This window comes from Oratosquilla oratoria, chromosome 7 (genome assembly GCF_046742065.1).
Source record: "Oratosquilla oratoria isolate Oo_2021 chromosome 7, ASM4674206v1, whole genome shotgun sequence".
Taxonomy (NCBI): Eukaryota; Metazoa; Arthropoda; class Malacostraca; order Stomatopoda; family Squillidae; genus Oratosquilla; species Oratosquilla oratoria.
This window is the reverse complement of record NC_134783.1, coordinates 61,178,494-61,200,571: the sequence shown is the minus strand read 5'-3', so window position 1 is coordinate 61,200,571 and position 22,078 is coordinate 61,178,494. Positions and strand designations below refer to the sequence as shown.

The 22,078-nt window shown below is 40.1% G+C and overlaps 1 protein-coding gene across 2 annotated transcripts in view; it reads right to left on the bottom strand.

The window, feature by feature from the left end:
• The window catches only part of LOC143027181 (tRNA selenocysteine 1-associated protein 1-like), a 54,915-nt gene that overhangs the window by 10,174 nt on the left and 22,663 nt on the right, over positions 1-22,078 (bottom strand). Inside the window, exons 3-6 of one of the 2 annotated variants that reach the window (XM_076188330.1) lie at positions 17,644-17,766; positions 5,735-5,888; positions 4,358-4,523; positions 4,085-4,263 (exon numbers count right to left, since the gene is read on the bottom strand). In XM_076188330.1, the coding sequence (XP_076044445.1) occupies positions 4,085-4,263; positions 4,358-4,523; positions 5,735-5,888; positions 17,644-17,766 (622 nt within the window). The remainder of the gene's footprint in view (positions 1-4,084; positions 4,264-4,357; positions 4,524-5,734; positions 5,889-17,643; positions 17,767-22,078) is intronic. The other variant, XM_076188331.1, reaches the window with a different exon arrangement.

Sequence of the window (22,078 nt, the reverse complement as noted above, 5' to 3'; positions counted from 1 at the left end):
AGTTTATTCCTAACTTTGCAAAGATTCCGTGCCTAAGAGTGCCGATCAGGGAGTTTCGATTCCTCCCCGACGGACTCCTATATCATGCACGTAGAAATGCGTACCAGTTCGAGGAACTTCGCCTGGTATGCCCTGAAGGAACAAAGGCAGCAGCCTTATGTATTGCACATTGCCTTCATATGGCGGGCCATGGCGGAGTCCAAGTTACTCTGGAACGGCTACAAAAATTTCCGTTTTGGCCGAAAATGTTGGATAGGAAGGATTTTATATATATATATATATATATATATATATATATATATATATATATATAAAAAAAAAAAATGCAAAATCTGCATTACTTGCAAACCTTTCTATGACCTCCCAGCTCCACTTAGACAGTTTCCCGACATAAAAACTCCATTTAAGAGAGTGCATGTTGATCTCATTGGCCCGTTAACCACCACCCTAAATGGTGCGAAGTACATCCTGACAATAGTCGATGTACTAACCCGCTTCTTGGTTGCCATGCCCATTAACCACTTCACTCCGGGCCAAAATCTTGCGGGCAGCATTAGCTGCCAGATGTACAATGTTGCGTCATAATACTCGCATCATAAAAAATAGTCACCGCTTATATCGATCGTTCTCTCTTTCACCCGTAAGTTTTGATAACCATAGAAAATGTGATGAAGCCAGTTTAGAGAGTATGTCAATTACGAAGGGATAACTACAATAAATATAATCAAGACGCCGATATGGCAGCCTCGCATATCCACTTGCTCCTCATGCCGCCTACGTAGGCGGCACCGTATGGAAGAGGTGAATTCCAAAGAAGCGCGGACTGTAGCCTGAGCTTTCCTGAACCACGTCCTGGCCATCCATGGCGCTCCGAGGCAGGTGATCTCAGACGGCGGAGGAGAATTCATGAACGAGACATTCAAAGAGGTAATGGCAATGGCGAACATCAGCCATCATAAGATAACTCCATATCATCCCTCGAGCAACGGGATCGTTGAGAGGGTATATGGGACCATTATAAAAATGTTACGGTCCCTAGTCCAGGACAATCAAACAGGCTGGGATCAGATGCTCCCTTTAGCGGTCTTAGCCTACAATTCTGCATATCATAGAGTCCTGCAAGATTCCCCGCATTTCTTCTTGTTCCACAGAGACCCCGTCCTCCCTATAACTGAGTTCATCAGGCCCAGTGCCCCATGGTATAATACGGATAATTTAGCAGCCAAAACAATGGCTTTAGCAAACTCATGTTTCGACAGGTGCCAAAAGTTCATCGAGGCTGCAACAATTGGGAGGCACACAAAACAGCCAAGGGCAAGGATAAAGCAGCTCGCCCTTGGTGACAGGGTATACGTCACCGCCAAACCTAAGCAAGGGTGACAAAGAAGCTCCAGCCATTGTTCCAAGGCCCCTATAGGTTGATCAAACAGGTTAGTGATGTAATCTATTGCATCAAACATCTGCAGTCAGGACATGAGTTCTGTGTTCACACAGACAGGATACAGCAGGAGGGCAACCTCTCTGTGTGCAAGAATAAGAACGTAAGGAGAGCGTTCCCCACACATGAAAAGCAACTCCCAGAACTACTAGAGGATAGTGATTGCCTTCCTCATTAGTAACGATTCTACACAAGCTAAGTAGCCTCTCTGTGTGCAAAAACACAAACGCTAGAAGCGCGTTCACCACACATTTGAAGGAATTCATTCTACACAAGCTAAGTAACCTCTCCGTGTGCGAAAACACAAACGCTAGAAGCGCATTCACCACACGTGAGAAGGAATTCATTCTACACAAGCTAAGTAACCTCTCCATGTGCGAAAACACAAACGCTAGAAGCACGTTCACCACACGTGAGAAGGAATTCAAACTTACCATCAGTGGTAGAGACTTTTTTTCTCCCAAACCTACCTTCATTGGCAGCGACCAGGTAACATTTTTCTTTCTTATGTTCTTCATAGCATTATTCTCCTAATGTTGGAAATTTTTGTGATAATAATGTATTCTATACATATTCATTGTGAGTGTGATCCACTCATAACCCCCCCCCCCTATCCTGTGCAAAGTTCCTGCCGCTGCTAATCTTTACAGATCTGCAAAGGACAAGCTTGCAGCCAGCAGCGAAATGCCCTGTGGCATCATGGCAGTTGGAGTGCCGGCGCGGGGCTCCACAACACGTCGGCAGAGGGAACACACGCCTGCGCCCAAGCACATCGGAATGACGGGGGACGTGCCACAGTTCCAGCGTCAAGCGGAAGACAACCCTCTGCTGCACGAGGGCAGGAGCCCCTGTGACTTCTTTTTTTTTCTATTTTTTTCTTCTGTATTCAATTATATTTGTTGGCTAGTTTTTGCCGTGGAGGGTTTTTTCATCGATGTGATTGTTGTTTGAGGGGGCTCACCTTGGTGTGTTACCTTCAGACACGTACGCATCGATTTTTCCCTCACACCGGAGTAATTTTTTTTTTTTTTCGTTTTCGGTAGTCGCTGACTTTTTGTTGGTGGGGGGAGGGATGTGGCAAGTTTGGTTTTAGCGCGTATCGTAAACAAAGGCCTAGCTTGGCTTGGCTTGGCTTGGCCGTGCCCGAGCCACCAGCTTCCCAGAGACGCGCCTTTGTTCCGGGTTAACTCCGCCCCATACGAGGTCACGTGACTGTGGGTATAAGGGGTGATTGGACAGCGCATAGCAGGAAGCCGACTAGCATCCGACCCGACCCGCTCGGGAGAGAGGTCATTCCAGGTCTAGGAGGCGACGAAGACAGTCACGACGCGTGCCATCTCCATGAGTAAGGTTACTACTCAGTGTAAGTACAGCCTGTCCCATCTTGCCACATTCCATTCTTCCCGTAGTCGAACTCCGAAAACACATAAGTAGCTCACATAATAAAAGTAGAGCCAACACACGCCAGTGTTTTTGTCGGCCTATATCACCCGCTCGGCTATCATACCATAGACAGAGTGAGAAACGAGGTGAGCAGGAAAACGTGGGTGGAAAGGGAGTTGGGAGATAGGGTTGTTGAAAGAGTACTGGGATGGTTTGGACACATGGAAAGAATGAGTGAAGAAAGATTAGTAAAAGAGGTGTGGACGGCAGAGGTAGGAGGGAACATGAGGGGGTGATCAAGAATGAGATGGATGTAACCGAGTACTACTGGCAAATACCTATTGTTTGGCATCCATTGTATTGCCAGGAAAACTGAACATTTGAGAAAATATTTCAGCAGGTTTAAATTCTGCAATTAAAAATTTTACTGCTCTAACTGTGCTGTATGGGGCAGAAACGTGGAACAAAAGAGAAGAAGAGAGAAGGAGTTTGAATGTGTTTGAGATGAGGTGTCTGAGAAGTATGGTGGGGGTTACTAGGCTAGATAGAGTGAGAAATGAGGAGGTGAGGAGGAGAACAGGGGTGAAAAAGGATTTGGGAGAGAGGGTTGATGAAAGAATATTAGGATGGTTTGGACACATGGAAAGAATGAGAGAAGAAAGACTAGTAAAAGAGGTATGGAAGGCAGATGTGGAGGGAGTGAACATGAGGGGACGTCCTAGGATGAGGTGGATGGATGGGGTGAAGGGGGCTTTGGGGAAGAGGGGAATGTCTGTTGAGGAAGGAAGGGAGAGGACGGAAGACAGAGGTGAGTGGAGAATGGTTGTATGTGGATGATGTTGTGACTGCATGGGGAGAAATGGGCAGGGGGGTGGGGGGTGGGGTAGTGTGTGTGTGTGAGTGAGTTTTGACGCAGCCCGAAGGGATTTCTCCCCGTCCTCTCCTTATATGCAAGGGGGGACGGAGAGGGGGGGTCGCCGATTAAATGAAGCGGCCTTGCTGTGGATGTGCTGTGTCCTGCGACACTGCTTCTGACCCAGGGCGGTGGGCAGGGTGCAGGGATGACCCGTCATCCAGGAGGTGCTCAGATGAGAGGAAGGGTGGGAGGGGTGTGGAGTGTATTTAGGGATGAAATGGGTGGGAGTGTTTTTATGCCTTTCCCTTTTTGGCTACCTCCCTTGGAAGGGGGAAAAAGCCTTGGTATATGTATGTATGTACTGCTCTAACTTGAAAATCAGATTAATTCTTAGAACATAAACTCACCAACTGGTTCAAACTCTTCCTTGTTGTTCTCTTTCTCTTCTTCAACTCCTGCAACACAACCATAGCCTCCATATGACCCAGAGTATGGATCATAATATGAACCATAGTTCTGCCATGCAGCATAATTGTTCCAGTACTGTTCATAGTACTGATTATAGTCACCACCACCCATATGATTCCTTAAAAAGAAAATTTAATTATAGAAATAAAGATCTGAAGGAGTGATAAAAATATCTACATACATTATGTAAAAGAAAACTGAATAGTCCTTACATGGTAGTGTAGTGACTCTTCTTGGGAACAGCATAGCTGACCTTCAGGGGTCGCTGACCAAGACCCTTGTAACCATTCATGTGAGTCAGGGCATCCTTATACTCATCCTCAGAGCTAAAGCGCACAAATGCAAAGCCTTTACTTTGTCCTTGTTGGTCATAAATCACTGGCAATAAGAACAAAATAGAATTATGCTCAGCAACACCAATGTCAACTACAAAAAGCATTTGATAAAGTACCACACAAAAAACTAATAAGAAAATTAGAATCAACAGGTGGCATCAAAGGAAAATTATTGGAATGGATGGAAGACTTCCTGACTGGGAGAAAAATGAGGGTAGTAATTAGAGACAAATACTCGAATTGGGAAGAACTGATAAGCAGTTTCCCGCAAGGTTCGGTATTGGATCCAATCATGTTTGCCATATATATAAATGTCATGGATGAAGGAGTGGAGTGTTATATGAATTTCTTTGCAGATGACGCAAAAATACTAAAGAAAGTAAGAACAGGGGATTGTGAATCATTACAGTTAGACCTAAACAAAATCTGGAAATGGATCTGGGAAGTGAACTTCAATTTCAAGAAGTGTAGTATAATGGAGTTTGGAAAAAGTAGAAACAGAAAAGCAAAAAATTATAAAATTGGTGAAGAAGTCAAGAAAGTGAACTCGGAAAGAGGCCTTGGAGTAATAATCGGCAAAGACATGACACTGGACAAACATATCAGTAAAATAGTTGGAGAAACCGTCAACCTATTAAGGTCAATGAAAGTGACGGTTGACTACTTGGATGAGGAAATTATTAAAAAAATATTAGATACACTAATAAGACCCAAACTGGAGTACGCAGCAACACTGGACACCCAGTACTAAAAAGAATATGAAGAAATTAGAAAGAATACAATGAGCAACAACAAAGTTGGCACCAGCTCTTTCCAAATTAACACACCGGTACAAAGACAGTCCATATTGGAACTACCAATTCTGGAATAATGAAGAGAAAGAGGAGATCTGCTGACTATAGAATCATGAAACGAATGGAAATCCTAGATAGGGATGATTTATATTAAAATGGGACAATGGAAAAACAAGAGGACACGAAAAGAAACTCAAGATAGATAACTATAGAAGAGATCTGAAAAAGAAGTTTCCCACATAGAGTACTGGATACCCGGAATGAATTAAAGAAAAATGTGTGCAAACACTATTCATGATTTTAAGAAAAAACTTGATGCTGAAAGATACAAAGACAGGTCACCACGAGCATAGTTCCCTTCCCATATAATACAACTAGGTAAATACACACACATTACTGTTGTCTCAAGTTCCACTGACTGGCGTAGCCCCATAGTGGCTTAAAATTCCTTATGACTTACCCTTTGCAGTTTTGATGGTATTGTATCTTGTACCAAATGTCTTGTAAAGTGCAAAATCATCAACATCAGGTGTAAGATCTCCAACCCAGAGGGAGTATTCTCTATCTTGGGTACTTCCTCGTGTACTGCTGTGATTTAGTTTAAACCGGATAGGCTGCAACATGAAAAGGAATTGTAAGAGCCAGCTAATACCAAAGGCCACATGACATTATACATGAATACACAATGAATTATGTACAATTTTACTTCAAGTGTGCAAATATTTTTTGTATTTTGTTGCAGAGAAACAGTTTCTATCCTTGGGGACACTATACTTGTGAAGAGTCATGGGGGTGGTAAAGAAGGGATTTAAGGTGGGATAGTAAAATTGTAAGAGGTACACAGCTTCCAGGTACTTGGCAATTGCCATTGGACAGGGCTATAGATCACTCAAGAAAGAAATATTCTATTGTTTTCTAAGGACAGTAGGTGTGGGGCAGTGTAGTATGTGATCAATGTTTTTTGTGTGATGACTGCATCTATAGCTGTTTCATTATGTGGCCAAGCCTATAATGTGCTGATACTGTCTTACAGCTGGATGGTGTTCTGTCCTGAGTGCATATGTGTCAGTGTAATTCTGGTTTCTTTTAAGGACTTTTTTCAGTGGGGCTGATGTGGAGGGCAGGGGGCAAATATTGAGTTTTGTGGTCTGCCTTAAGAGCTGATTTTAGATTTGGGTCTGAACTTGTTTGTGTGAACAAGCTGTGTGCTACAGGAAGTTGTCTATGTTTGAGAAGTATGTTGCTGGTGTGATTATTTTGTTACATTTAGCTGGTTGTGTTTGTGTGATGTAATGAGATGGATAAGGGTTGGTGGCTCCAGCATAGAACTATGTACTTATCACTTTCATACAATATCCTATGGGTGGATTTTGGTTTCTGAGAGGTAATACTCTATTGAAGTAGTTTTGGTGTATAATTTAATTATTCTGGATGCTTTATTTTGTAGTTTGTTATGTATACGTTGCTGCAGTGTTCAGCCTGCAAGAGGCTGTACTACTTGGTTAGAGGATGGCAAGAAGAAGCAGCTTCCCAAAGGTAGATACACCTCTAAAAAATTACCAAGAAACAACAAATGGACAATGCACACCTCCCCAAGGACCCAGCATCTGGTCTCCAGAATGGGCCAGTCATTTCTTACTGTAAGAGGCCGGTAGTTGTACGAATGGAAATGAGCTAGGGAAACACTAGGGCATTAGAATGCTGACTCAACAAGTCAGATTTGGCACCCACTGTTGATAAACACTAGCCGGCAGAACGGTGAACGTTTTTAAAATAATAGCTGATGTAATCAAAACTTTGTAAGCGCAGGTTAGCTTTGTTTGACTAATGCTGAGGTAAACGATATTGCTAGTGGCATTGCAATGGCTTTCCGAATTGGTGCAAGGTGGAGAAGGAGGAAAAAACTATTGGTGCATGAATTCAAAGTCACGCCCATAAGGAGTGACATTTATTTGAGAAGTCATAGGAGATTGGATTAGAAAAATTAGTGACGTCAGACGAAGGTAGCTTAGCGTAGGATACGGGATCTCGTGAGACGGTCTAGGGAGACGAGAGAAAGAGATCCTGAGTGTAACAAGACTGTGAAATTACAGTGAAAGAAGAAAGAAAATTCACCACCCTTTTATTAACCCAAAGGACGAGAGAACGAGTCATGGGTCCTAGAAAATAGTGAGACTACAGGAAATACAAGGCATTGGGCCTACTGCTTAAGAGGAACTTGAATATTTAGTGAAACTCACGTAACAAAGGCAAGGGGCCTCGAGACGAGTGGTATTACAAGTCAAATATACGTGTAATGGTCGAGGACCGACAGTGGTGGTGACAGTGGTGACAAGGGGTGGTGAAACTTACACTTGCACATTATTTCCAACAATTGCCCTCTCCTGAATCCCTGTTCACACAGGGTCAGTACGCTCGTGCCTGCCCTCCCACTTCTGTTCCCACTGGCCTGCAACATAGAAACCAACCCAGGACCCTACACTTGCCCTGCTTACACTAAACACAGCTATGTGCACACATCAATCAAGTGCTACACATCCTACAACTTTCAATTTATTAAGATCAATGGAAGTGGCCTTTGATTACATGGATGAAGAAATGATAAAGAAAATGTTAGTTACATTGATAAGATCAAAATAGGAGTATGCTATGACATTATGGAACCTAGTACTAAAAAGAACATAAAGAAATTAGAAAGAATTCAAAGAGCAATGACAAAGATGGCACCAACACTCTCCAAATTTACATACGAGCAAAGATTGGACAAACTCAAACTACCAACCCTGGAACAAAGAGGAGAAAGAGGAGACCTGCAGAATTATGAAAGGGATGGGAGTCCTTGATAGAGATGACTTATTAAAGTGGGATAGAAGAAAAACCAGAGGACCACAAAAAGAAACTTAAAAAGAATAGTTACAGAAGAGATCTGAAAAAGAATAGTTTCCCACATATCTGGAATAAACTGAATGAAGAAACAGTGAGTGCAAAAACTATACAAGAATTTAAGATCAAACTGGATGCTGAAAGATAGAAAAGTGGGTCATTTCGAGCATGGCTCTCTTCCCGTAAAATACAACTTGGCAAACAAAGAACTGCTCCACCAACACAAACACAACATAAATAATGATGATATGGAGTAGACTCAGAGGTGATATTTTAAACAACTGTTTTAGCTCTGCATTCATAAACTAAACACCTCAAAGTGAACTCCATACTGAAACCTGTGAAAAGTGTAGGTTGAACTTACTATGGTAAATATAACAAAAGAAAAAATTAAAAGGTGTATAGAAAAAACTCAGTTAATAAAACACCAGGGCCTGTTGGTTGGCATCCAAGAATCTAAAGGAAATTAAAAATGAGATTGTTGTTCCATTAGAAGTTATTTTTAAGGAATCCATCATATCCAGTGATGTCCCAAAAGAATGGAAGCTAGCTAACATTACTCCCATATTAAAAAAAAAATCACAAAAAAGAAACCAAATAACTAGAGGCCTGTAAACTTGACTTCAATCATAGGAAAAATGATGGAAACTATCATCAGAGATGCTATCAAACATCATTTAAAAAGTAACTCTCTAATAAATGATAGCCAGCATGGATTCAGATGGAAATGTTCTTGCATGACTCACTCAAATTCTACAACACAGTCATCTTGAATTATGACAAAAGAAACAATATAGATTTAATATATTTAGACTTTGCCAAAGCTTTTAATACCATCCCCCACGAAAGGCTACTTACTAAATTAGCTTCACATGGAATAAGTTGTAGCCTATTAACTTGGACTAGAAATTAGTTGAATGATTGAAAACAGAGTTGTTTTAAAAGGCAAAACTTCTAGATGGAAATCTTTTATGAGTGGAGTCCCTCAAGGCTCCTTTCTTGGGCCACTTCAATTCATAGTATATAAGATATAGACCACAGACTAAAATCTATTGTCTCCAAATTTGCTAATGATACAAAACTATGCGGATTGGCAAGTGATCACTTATATCAATTAGATATTCAAGAAGATTTAGATAAATTAGAGCAATGGTCTGAGAAGTGGGGTATTGGCTGCATGTTATTGTGGCAAAGTGGCATGCAGTTGATACTTTAGGGTCTATAGGGGGCGCCCCTACGGACCAGAGCCACACATCATTTTGTCTGTGATAGAGGTAAACTCTGTTCATAGAGAAATGATGACGCTTTTATACTACGACTGTCCCTCAGTTATGCTGTCCCCCAACCCCTTGTTACTGTCCTGTACAATTTCTCTGAATATTCATTTCCTTTTTTGCCTACCTTCCCTATGGTGGGGGACAAGAATACTGCCATCAAGTATTTCCACTTGGATCATAAGAGGCGAGAAGAAAGGGATGGGGATTGGGACTAGGCATCCTTCTCCTTGTAGCCCCACAGAGGAAATTCCTAAAAGAAAAAGTAAAGGCATAAGAGGGTCTAGGAGTTTTCGGACCAGCACCCTAAGGTTTGGGTCTTTTAATGTGCGTGGATGTGGTACAGATGAGAGTAAAAGGGAAAAGATAGGTAGTATGTCTGTGAGAAGAAAGATGGATGTGTTGGCTTTGAGTGAAACTAAGTTGAAAGGGAAGGGTGAGTGTAAATTTGGGAGTGTAAGTGGGAGGTTATCAGGAGTGAAGAGAGGGTGAGGGAGGGAAGGGGTGGCTATACTAGTAAGTGAAGAGATAGGTAAACGTGTAGTGGAGTGGAAGGAGGTTTCCTCAAGGATAATGTGGATGAAGGTGAAACTGGGGAAGGAGATGTGGGTTTTTGTAAGTGCATATGGGCCTGGCAGTGAGAAGAGTGTACAAGAAAGGGAGGCTTTTTGGGTAGATTTAAATGAGTGCATAGAGGATTTAGAGAGAAATGTCAATGTAATAGTACTGGGAGACCTTAATGCCAGGGTAGGAAATGATCCAATTGATGGAGTGGTTGGGAAATGTGGAGTTCCAGGAAAGAATGGTAGTGGAGAGTTGATGGTGGAAATGTGTCTAGAAAGAGTTGATGATAGCAAATACAGTGTTTTGGAAGAAAGTCAAGCATAAGTACACATGGGATAGGGTGGTGGAGGGAAGGGTGGTAGATAGAGTGTTAATGGATTATGTAGTGGTAAATAGAATTATGATAGGAAGAGTTAAGGATGTACATGTGCGAAGGGGAGAGGTTGGGGGAATATTAGATCTTTTTTTGGTGGAAGGTAAGTTGAGAGTGGAGGATAGATGGAGAAAGAGGAAAGGGACACAAGGTAGGGAGGTGCTTAGAGTGAACTCTTTAAATGAAAAGGAAAAGGGGATGGAGTACAAGAAGAAGCTGAAGGAGTGGGAGGGAGTGAAGGATAGAGTAGAGCTAGGAGTGGAAGAGAAATGGGGATGGTTCTAGGAGGGAGTCACAAAGTGTGCAAAGATGGTGTGTGGATCAAGAAGGACAGGAGGAAATAGAAGAAAGGGTAGTGAATGGTGGGATGAGGAAACAAAGAAGGTTGTAGAAGAGAAGAAGCGAGCTTTCACAGATTGGTTACAAAATAGGACGAGGGAGTCATATGAGAGGTACAAAGAAAAGAAAAGAGAAGTAAAGCAAAAGGTAAAGGAGGCAAAGAGGAGAGCAGATGTGAAATGGGGTAGGAGTATGACAGAAAATTTTGAAAGTAATAAAAAGATGTTTTGGAAAGAAGAGGAGGCAAATCAAGTAGAGAAGAAAAGGTAAAAGGTGCAGATGGAGAGATAATAATGGAAGAGAAGGCAGTATGGGGAAGATGGGCAGAATATTTTAGGGAGTTGCTAAATGTGAAGGAGGATAGGGAGGGAAAGATAGCTGCAGTGGGAAATGCTAAGAAAATTACTGTGATGAGTGAGGAAAATGGAGGAGAAATAAGGAAGGATGAAGTGAAGGCAGTTGTTAAGATGATGAGAGCAGGTAAGGCACCTGGTCTGGATGGATGCCATGCAGAATGTCTAAAAAAAAAGGAGGTACAGTGATGGTGGACTGGCTGGTGAGGTTATTTAATGTTTGCTGGAGAGAGGGTAGAGTGCCGGAGGACTGAAGGAGTGCCTGTATAGTTCCTCTTTACAAGGGAAAAGGGGACAAGTGCGAATGTAGTAGTTTCAGAGGGATTAGCTTGTTAAGTGTAGTTGGGAAGGCTTATGGGAGGATCTTGATTGAGAGGATTAGGGGAGGAACAGAGGGAGTAATTGGTGAGGAACAGTGTGGATTTAGGTCAGGTAGAGGTTGTGTAGATCAGATTTTTTGTTAAGACATATGTGAGAAAGCTATAGGAAAGGGGAAGGATGTTTTTTGGGCTTTTATGGATCTGGAAAAGGCTTATGATAGGGTAGACAGAAAGGCACTGTGGGAGGTTTTGCGGATTTACGGGATAGGAGGAAAGCTTCTAGGAGCTGTCAAGAGTTTTTATGAGAGTAGTAGAGCTTGTGTCAGGATTAGAAATGGAGAGAGTGAGTGGTTTGAGGTAAAGGTGGGACTTCATCAAGGATACGTTATGTCACCCTGGCTGTTCAACTTGTACATGGATGGGGTAGTGCGAGAGGTAAATGCAAGGGTAGTGGGTCAGGGATTGGAGATGGTTAAAGAAAATGGAGAAAAGTGGGAGGTGAGCCAGCTGTTGTTTGCGGACAACACTGCACTTGTGGCAGGATCGGAGGAGGGATTGAGGAAGTTGGTGACAGAGTTTGGGAGAGTATGTGATAGAAGAAAGCTAAAGATAAATGTGGGTAAAAGTAAGGTGATGAGATGTACAGGGGGTGAAAGTGGAGGTAGACTGGAAGTGAGCATTAAGGGAGAGTGACTGGAGGAAGTGGATAGTTTTAGATACTTGGGTACAAATGTGGCAGGAAAAGGTGGAGTGGAGGTGGAGGTAGAATGTAGATTGAGAGAAGCAAGTAAATGCCTTGGTGGATTAAAAAGTGTAATGAGGAATAGACATTTGGGAATGGATGCTAAGAGGAGACTGTATGAAGGAGTGATTGTGCCAACAGCACTGTATGGGACAGAAACATGGAACATAAGAGAGGAAGAGAGAAGGAGTTTGAATGTGTTTGAGATGAGGTGTCTGAGAAGTATGATGGGGGTTACTAGGCTAGACAGAGTGAGAAATGAGGAGGTGAGGAGAAGAACAGGGGTGGAAAAGGAGTTGGGAGATAGGATTGATGAAAGAGTATTAGGATGGTTTGGACACATGGAAAGAATGAGTGAAGAAAGACTAGTAAAAGAGGTATGGAAGGCAGATGTGGAGGGAGTGAACATGAGGGGACGTCCTAGGATGAGGTGGATGCATGGGGTGAAGGGGGCTTTGGAGAAGAGGGAAATGTCTGTTGAGGAAGGACGAGAGAGGACAGAAGACAGGGGTGAATGGGGAATGGTTGTATGTGGATGATGTTGTGATGCATGAGGTGGAATGGGCAGGGGGATGGGGGGTGAGGTAGTATGTGTGAGCAAAATTTGATGCAGCCTGAAGGGATTTCTCCCCGTCTTCTCCTTTTATGCATGGGGGGATGGAGAGGGGGGGTCGCTGATTTAATGAAGCGGCCTTGCTGTGGATGTGCTGTGTCTTGCAACGCTGCTTCTGACCCAGGGCAGTTGACAAGGTGCAGGGATGACCAGTCATCCAGGAGGTGCTAAGATAAGAGGGAGGGTGGAGGAGTGTGGAGTGTATTCAGGGATGGAATGGGTGGGAATGATTTTATGCCTTTTCCTTTTTGGCTACCTCCCTTGTAAGGGGGAAAAAGCCTTGGTATGTATGATTATAAGTTATTTAGAAATTCATTAACAAAAGTGGATAGTGAAAAGGATCTTTGCATAATTATCAGTAACGATCTCAAATCATCTAAGCAGTGTATTTCAGCCTCTGAAAAAACAAATATGATTCTAGGAATGATTGCATGATCTTTTGACTTCAAAAGGCAATCTCTCATTAACAAGCTATACAAATCGTTAGTTCATCCACATTTGGAATATGCTGTTTCCATATGGTCACCAAATCTCATTAAAGACATTGACAGATCTGAAAAAGTACAATGGCAAGCCACAAAACAGATTCCAAACATAAAAACTAAATCATGCAAAAATTGACTAAAACATATGAATCTGTTTTCACTAAAAAAACTTACACTTCAAGGTGACTTGATACAGGCCTTTAAGATTCTAAAGGGAATTGACATCAAAAGTGACAAAATTTGTTCATCATTATCATGATTTTTTCACAGCCAACCTAAATATAGACCAAAAAGTCTCCTGTCGGCATGGTCCACCTTTGTATCATGAACAGATTTGGCAACAGTATATTCGAGAATGTTTTTGTCTTCTACATTCCCTTTTTATTTTATTTTTGTTATCTATTTATTATTATTATTATCATTATTTTTTTTAATCTTCAATAAGTCCTCCTTTACCCCTCCCATGGTTACAGCTAGAGAAATATGTAAAAAAAAAATTGGCTGGATCACGTGCGTGACTCCCAGGCTGGGAGGCAACCTGCTCCTACCTCAAGCTTTGATAACGCACTGAGGGACGCTGATGTGCACCACTGGCTATGTAAGTGTAGGAAGGGTTGCTAGATATCTCCATAAACATAATATGGTAATAAAGTTGTTATTGTGCAGGATGTGTAGGCTATATTTCGTATTACTTGTCAAATAAGAGTGATAGATGTCATTAGTAAGTCAAGAAAAATGTGTTGTCTGTTACATCATTTTGAGTATTTCGCTGTTTGTCACATTTTTTAAGGTAGTTACTATTTAGAAGAGAAAAAAAAAAAAAAATAAAAAAAAAAAAAAAAAAAAAATGAACACACGAAAATTTAATAAAAAATAATAGTGGGCGAGTTGCTAGTATTGTCCGAAACATTTTTAAAACTGTGCCAAAACTAAGTGGGGCAACTGTACATTGTAAAATAAAACATCAAAACATGAAACCACAGAAAATGGAAGTGCCCTGACACCATAGAAAACCTTAAGTGAGGGATATACAGTCAAACCTTGGTTATCGAACGCTTCTGTTCTCGACCAAATCGGTTTTTGACCAAAAAGTTCGAGAATTTTACGTCTCAGAACTCGACCAAATTTCGGCTCTCGAACAAACCGAAAGAAGCCGAGCGTACCCGAACGCGGCTCACTCGCGAGCCGAGAGAACTCGAATGCTAAGGACGCTTCCTCCGTAGCGCATTTGCGATCAAAGTTCATTCCGAGCAGACGTGTTCGTTCTTATTTACGTAAATCTGACTTTTTTTCATCTTTGCATCGTGTATTAGCCCCTAATCATGGGTCCAAAGAAAGCAAGTTCAAGTGGTGAAGAAAAGAGGAAAGTAGTGCGCAAAACTATTGAATTTAAAAAAGAATTAATAGCGAAATATGAATCTGGCATTAGTGTGTCTGCGTTGGCTAAGGAGTTTGGGATGGCGAAATCGACGATAAGCACCATCCTAAAAAATAAAGACCAGGTTAAAGCAAGTGATGTGGCTAAAGGATCAAGTGTTTTTAGCAAACAAAGGCCACAGGTATTGGAGGAAGTGGAGAAACTTTTGCTGATTTTCGTAAATGAGAAACAGTTAGCAGGTGATACTCTTAGTGAAGATGCAATTTGTGCCAAAGCAAGACAATTGTATGAAGATTTGATAAAAAAAGATCCTAGCATTATTCCGGAAGGGTTTGATTTTAAAGCAAGCAGAGGGTGGTTAGAAAAGTTTAAGAAAAGAAGTGGGATACACTTATTTATGGTAAACAGTATACAGTGCAGTTTATGGTGTAAAATAGTAAAAAAAAATTAGAAAAAGTTGTTTTTTAGACTTGGAACGGATTAAAATTATTTACATTGATTATAATGGGAAAAATTGTTTCGGTTTTCGAACAAATCGCTTTTCGAACAGCCTTCTCGAACGGATTATGTTCGAAAACCGAGGTTTGACTGTACTGATTTATTTGATATTCTAACATAGAAAAATTATTGTAATATGGTTCTTTTCCTTGCCGAGTTATCTTAACCCCTTCCCTATGGTGCCGGATAAGTAGGTGGCATGAGGAGCGAGTGGCTACGCGAGGCTGCCATATCGGCGTCTTGATTATATTTATTGTAGTTGCCCCTGCGTAATGACATACTCTCTAAACTGTCTTCATCACATTTTCTATGATTATCAAAATTCACGGGTGAAAGAGAGAACGATCGATATAAGCGGTGACTATATTTTATGATGCGAGTATTATTACGACACACCATATGTCTGGCAGCTAATGCTGGCCGCGAGATTTTGGCCCGTACTGAAGAGGTTTAAAAAAAAAAAAAAAAAAAAAAAAAAAAAAAATTTTGTTTGCATCTCAAGGACTTATGTATGAGTGTAGGTTAAAGTTAAGGGATAGCGAGCAAAAAGTCAGGTAGAAAGTAAGCTCTGAGCCTTGATGTGTGGCTGGGAGTACAACAGTTTCCCCCCATTACTACCGTATATTTCCGTGTATAAGATGACCTTTGTATAAGACGAGGTACAAAATTAGAGCAAATTTTTATGAATTTATCTCAAAAGCATCAGTGTATCAAACCGACCGTACAAAAAGAATTGTTTTGTTTACGTTTATCAGCTGTTTTTTCCGCTTTTTCTCTTTTCTTTCTCATTACTTAACTGTATCCTTATACCAGATAAATTACTTACTGTATCCTTATAAATTCAAAATAAATTAAATAACAAAGCAAATCATGTATCATGATTTTCTGAGAACACACGTCAACTAACTAACAAAAATGATTTGTGTAGTGCATCACTTGATGTTCTCTGCGAGTTTGTTATTAAAGCTTGGGAAAGTGTTAAGGTCGAAAGTATCGTAAAATCTTTTTAAAAATGTGGAATCTCTAATGCCATGGATGGCACTGAAGATGATTTATTGTATGAAAGTGATGACGAAGCCGAAGTCGACTCACCGGAACCGGGCTGGGATCCATACGATGACGGCATATTTGAGGAATCTTGTGATATGTTCGAACAACTTTTTGAAACAGAGTGATGATTGTGATGAGTTTGAGGGTTTTTATATAAATAAATAAATAAATAAAGTTTTATAATGTTTTAAGCTTTAAATGTAATGTAATGTAATTTTATTGAAAATAAAGGTTTTAGAAATACGTTTGATATGTAATATTGACAATGATTAGAAATTAAGTTTTATAATTTTTAATTTTTCTATGTTTTAAATGCAACTACTGTAATATTTTTTATTGATAAATGTTTTATGTACTGTAATCCAAAATTGTTATTTTCAGTCTTAAAAATTACTGAAAAGTTAGGGAAAGAAAAAGGTTGCTCTGAACGCAACCAGTGCTCGATGTTTACATTTTTTTCAGAGTAGTTAAAAGTACCGTAATTTCATTAATATAGAATTATTCCTCGAATTTAACAATTGCCATTTACAATAAAGATATGCCAATAATACATATGGTAAATATGGTTTAATTACCTTTATTACCAGTTCTTATCATAATGTGAATCATTTCCAGTGTATCGGTGGTTATCGGCAGGCTAGCCTACCAAGTCATCTCACGTAGAATTCAAGGTCTGATTTTTATAATGGTAGTATAAGACGACCCCCAATTTTAAGGGGTGAATTTTTGGATTTTAGGGTCGTCTTATACGTGGAAATATACGGTATGTTAACCCCTTTTCCACTGTCCAAGTGGCGGATCTGTGTTTAGGCAACATCCAGGGTCATAATGAGAAATTGGAGTGTTTATTCTTTGAAGAGTATGCTAAGATAAAAGGTAAATTTTGTAAGGTAGCCAGCCAATAGCCATACTGGCCCATATACAGTATCTACACTTGTTGCAGGCTTACAGCATCTGACAGTGACTAAAATGGTCAATTACTTGTTTATTTTTATACTCTGTCTAATGCCTCTTTGAATAAGATAGGTGCACATATGTGGAGGGATGAATAACATACTTGCACCTGTTTTTATATACTAAATATTTAATATCTGAACAAATTTGGACGAGATTAAAATATATATATATATATATATATATATATATATATATATATATATATATATATATATATATATATATATATATATATATATATATATATAAAAAAAAAGCGATAAAAAAATTCATTTATAGGAGGGACTAGTGGACGGAGGGTCAACTTGGGATGGGATGGATGGGTGAGGTGGTGGGCATTGGGAGGGAGGTGGGTGTCTTGTTGGGGAGCGACAGGAGGGGATGGAGGATGGGGTGAGTGGAGAGTGGTTGTGTGTGGAGAGTGACTGTGTGTGGAGAGTGGTTGTGTGTGGATGGTGGTGTGGTGTGTAAGATGAAAGGAAGTGGGCTAAGTTCAGTATAGAAATCAAATCACAACACATCAACTGAAACAAAACTTACAGGCTGACTGTTAGGTATGACTTTTCCATTCAGCTTGTGCATTGCAGTTAGGGCTGCTTGGTCAGATGTGAAATTGACAAAGCAGTAACCAGCTGGGTGCCCAGTGTAGCGATTCTTCATGACCTAGAGATAAAGAGAGGAACTATAATAAGGAAACTATATCTATTTCCACATTTCATAAGTCAAAATTTTTAACATGTATTATGTATATACACCATATATACTCGTATATACATTTTTTCAACTTTTGTCCATTCCTCTCAGAGAAGGGTTGTTGAAGACTATACTGTTGATAAACCATGGGGGAAGTCCTTAAGTGCAATGCATGTGACCATAGCCGAGCCAGAGTATACATGTATACAGATTCAACTTTCTCCTGTACACACACTTACTGGCATATCATATTCATAGAATTTAGGAAGTATCTGAAAACTAGATACATGTCAGGAGGTTATGCTAAGAAACAGACAAAATTACGAAGGAAGCACAAAAATCATCTATATCATTAGTAACCACAACAATTTACTTTCTCCACAACTAATGGCTATAAAAATCAACATTCTCTAGCAGTAGTAGTTAAAAACACTCACTGTCTCAAGTAGTACAAATTAATAATTTTCCTACATGGTGGTGGTTACAAATATCAGTTTTCTACCTCAAAAAAGGTCTATAGCTTACCATTAACTTTTAAAACAAGCCTGTTTCCAGAATGATACAACAAATTCTCATTTTATACATTTCTGAATTATGAAGTTTAGGAATAATGCATCCTGCCAATGGTTTGAATCCTGTGGCTACGCTTAAAATAATACATGTGCTGCAGCATAAAAACTGGAATGTTCTGTGATGCTAGTGCTCAATTTTCATCCCTTCCATGTCATGTTTAATGTTTTACAGACTCATTTTTGCACCAATTCTGCTGAGGTACCTCTTATATTGTAATTCCATGCACACTGTAATGACTGTATGGTGAACACAGTCAGCAAGTAGTGTATGCCATGGCATTGCAAGAGTTGCTGAAATTCATTTTCTTTGGTACAAAAATAGATGTGTTTGGACAGTACAAGTGTGACAAGTCTACTGCTTAAGTAAAACCAAATTTAAATTCAAGTGCAAGCACTCTCAGTTTGTGAAACTACTGTTACAATTAAATGGATATCATTATGATTTAGTGATAATATCATGTTGGAGAAATTATGCTTTCTGGGGTTGATTTATGGTTAGGACAGGTTAAGTTTGGGGGTTGGAGGAATGCATTTATGTTTAATTTTTGATGGAAAAAAGTGTGCTATTAAATTTTAACATATGTAGGTTAAGGTACTTAGATTGTATCCCTTATGTGAATTACAACTTACTGTAGTTATACATATACCAAGGTTTTCCTCCCTTACAAGGGAGGTAGCCAAAAAGGAAAAGGCATAAAGCCATTCCCACCAATTCCATCCCTAAATACACTCCACACGCCTCCACCCTCCCTCTTATCTTAGCACCTCCTGGATGACAGGTCATCCCTGCACCTTGTCCACTGCCCTGGGTCAGAAGCAGTGTTGCAAGACACAGCACATCCACAGCAAGGCCACTTCATTAAATTGGCGACCCCCCGCTCTCCGTCCCCCCATTGCATAAAAGGAGATGGGGAGAAATCCCTTTGGGCTGCATTAAATTTTGCTCACACATACTACCTCACCCCCCCATCCCCCTGCCCCGTCCACCACATGCAATCACAACATCATCCAGAAACAACCATTTTCCATTCACCCCTCTCATCTGTCCTCTCCCATCCTTCCTCAACAGACATTCCCCTCTTCCCCAAAGCCCCCTTCACCCCATCCATCCAACTCATCCTAGGACGTCCCCTCATATTCACTCCCTCCACATCTGCCTTCCATACCTCTTTTACTAGTCTTTCTTCACTCATTCTTTCCAGGTGTCCAAACCATCCTAATATTCTTTCATCAACCCTATCTCCCAGCTCCTTTTCCACCCCTGTTCTCCTCCTCACCTCATTTCTCACTCTATCTAGCCTAGTAACCCCCATCATACTTCTCAGACACCTCATCTCAAACACATTCAAACTCCTTCTCTCTTCTTCTCTTATGTTCCATGTTTCTGCCCCATACAGTGCTGTTGGCACAATCACTCCTTCATACAGTCTCCTCTTAGCATCCATTCCCAAATGTCTATTCCTCATTACACTCTTTAATCCACCAAGGCATTTACTCGCTTCTCTCAATCTACATTCTACCTCCACCTTTTCCTGCCACATTTGCACCCAAGTATCTAAAACTATCCACTTCTTCCAGTCGCTCTCCCTTAATGCTCACTTCCAGTCTACTGCCACTTTCACCCCTTGTACATCTCATCACCTTACTTTTACCCACATTTATCTTTAGCTTTCTTCTATCACATACTCTCCCAAACTCTGCCACCAACTTCCTCAATCCCTCCTCCGATCCTGCCACAAGCGCAGTGTCGTCCGCAAACAACAGCTGGCTCACCTCCCACTTTTCTCCAAAGAGACAAAGGAATATTAGGTATATGGTTAGATGTAGAAAGAGAAACTAGGTATAGCAATGAACTAAGGCATCGAAACATTAATAACTTGATGGAGGAACTAATAGATTTAAAAATAAATTATAGAATAATGCACAGAGAAATTACTAATCTACGAAAGACTAATGAAGAAATTAACAGAGCTTAATGACCTAAAAAGTGAACTAAATATGATCAGAAGTGATGACGAAAGAAAAATGAAGACAGAAACAAAGATGAACTGAAAAAAATAGGTCAAAGAACAAATACAAGCAGTGACTGAAAAAGTGAGAGAATCAATTAGAGACATATCTCCTAGAAATAAAAAAAATCAGTGGAAACAAGAACAAGAAAATCAGAAAATAACATTTAAAGAAATATTACAACAGGTAGAGGAAAATGCTAAAGAAATGGTAATTAAAGTAATTAAAGAAAAGTAAAATTGGGTAAGAGACACATTGGATAAAGAAGTGCATTGTAGCTTATGGTATTAAAGAACAACATAACGTATACAAATATCAAAGAGAAAAAGAGGAGAAAGAAATTGCAAAGGAAATTCTGAAAGTGGTTCAGGAAGAAGGACAAGAGTTCGACAAAGACATCGAGAAGGTGCATAGGATGGGACAATACTCTAGAGGAAAACACTATAGGCCACTAAAAATCAAATCGACTCAAATGATAGCTGAAGAAGTACTATCAAAAGAAGCAAAGCTAGCAAATAGTGAAAATTATAAAAATGTATGGACAAAAAAGGAAATGACCGACGAGGAAATCGAGAAAGAAAAACCACTTAGAAATGAAGCAAATGAAAAAAACGAAAGGAAACAAACCAAAAAAAAAGAAAAGAAAAAATTAAAAATATATACATAGACAGTATGATTCCTGGACTAAATAAATTAAATTGTGGAGACAAAATTAAAAGGCCCTCTACCATCAAATACTGTGGGACAAGGTCTATACAGCCACTGGGCGAAAAATAGAACGGAAAAACAGGGTGGAGGAATCGTGTTTTTAACTAAAAAAGGATTGAATGTGACAAAAATAATAGATGGAAAAAATAATGTGGGGTTGGTTATGATAAAAGTTGAAAAGAGAAATATGAAAATTAGAAAATTTATAGTAGCATATGTGCGACCATTCCAAAATACAGGAAGACACAGAGTGCATTGAGTTACTGAAAGAAGGAAGAAATGTAGTAATTATGGGTGACTTTAACTCAAAGGAAATAAATTGGGAAGAAATGACAGTAAAAGGTGGAGAGGAACTTTGGGGAAATATTCTACTGGATATGACCATTGAATACACATTGACTCAATGGGTGAAGGAAAATATCAGATATAGAAACAGTGAAGAACCATCGAGACTGGACTTAATATTTACATCAGAGCTTAAAATCATGGACAAAATTAAATACAAGACACCAGTTGGGAAGAATGACCACATTACAAAGGATTACAAAGGAGCATGCCAACAGGGGAACCTTTTGGGCCATATCTAGGTTGGATGAAAAAAAATATATCATAATGATAAATAAAATAAAAAATAAAATAAAATACATACATACATATACTAAAGGCTTTTTCCCCCTTACACAGGGGGTAGCTAAAAAGAAAAAGGCACAGAAACCACTCCCACCCATTCCATTCCCTACATATTCCACTCCCCTCCACCCTCCTCCCTCCCTCTTATCTTGGCACCTCCTGGATGACGGGTCATCCCTGCATCCTGTCCACTGCCCTGGGTCAGAAGCAGTGTCGCAAGACACAGCACATCCACAGTAAGGCCGCTTCATAAATTCGGCGACCCCTACTCTCCGTCCCTTCATGCATAAAAGGAGAAGATGGAGAAAACCCTTCGGGCTGCGTCAATTTTTTTCTCATACATACTTCCTCCCCCACTCCCC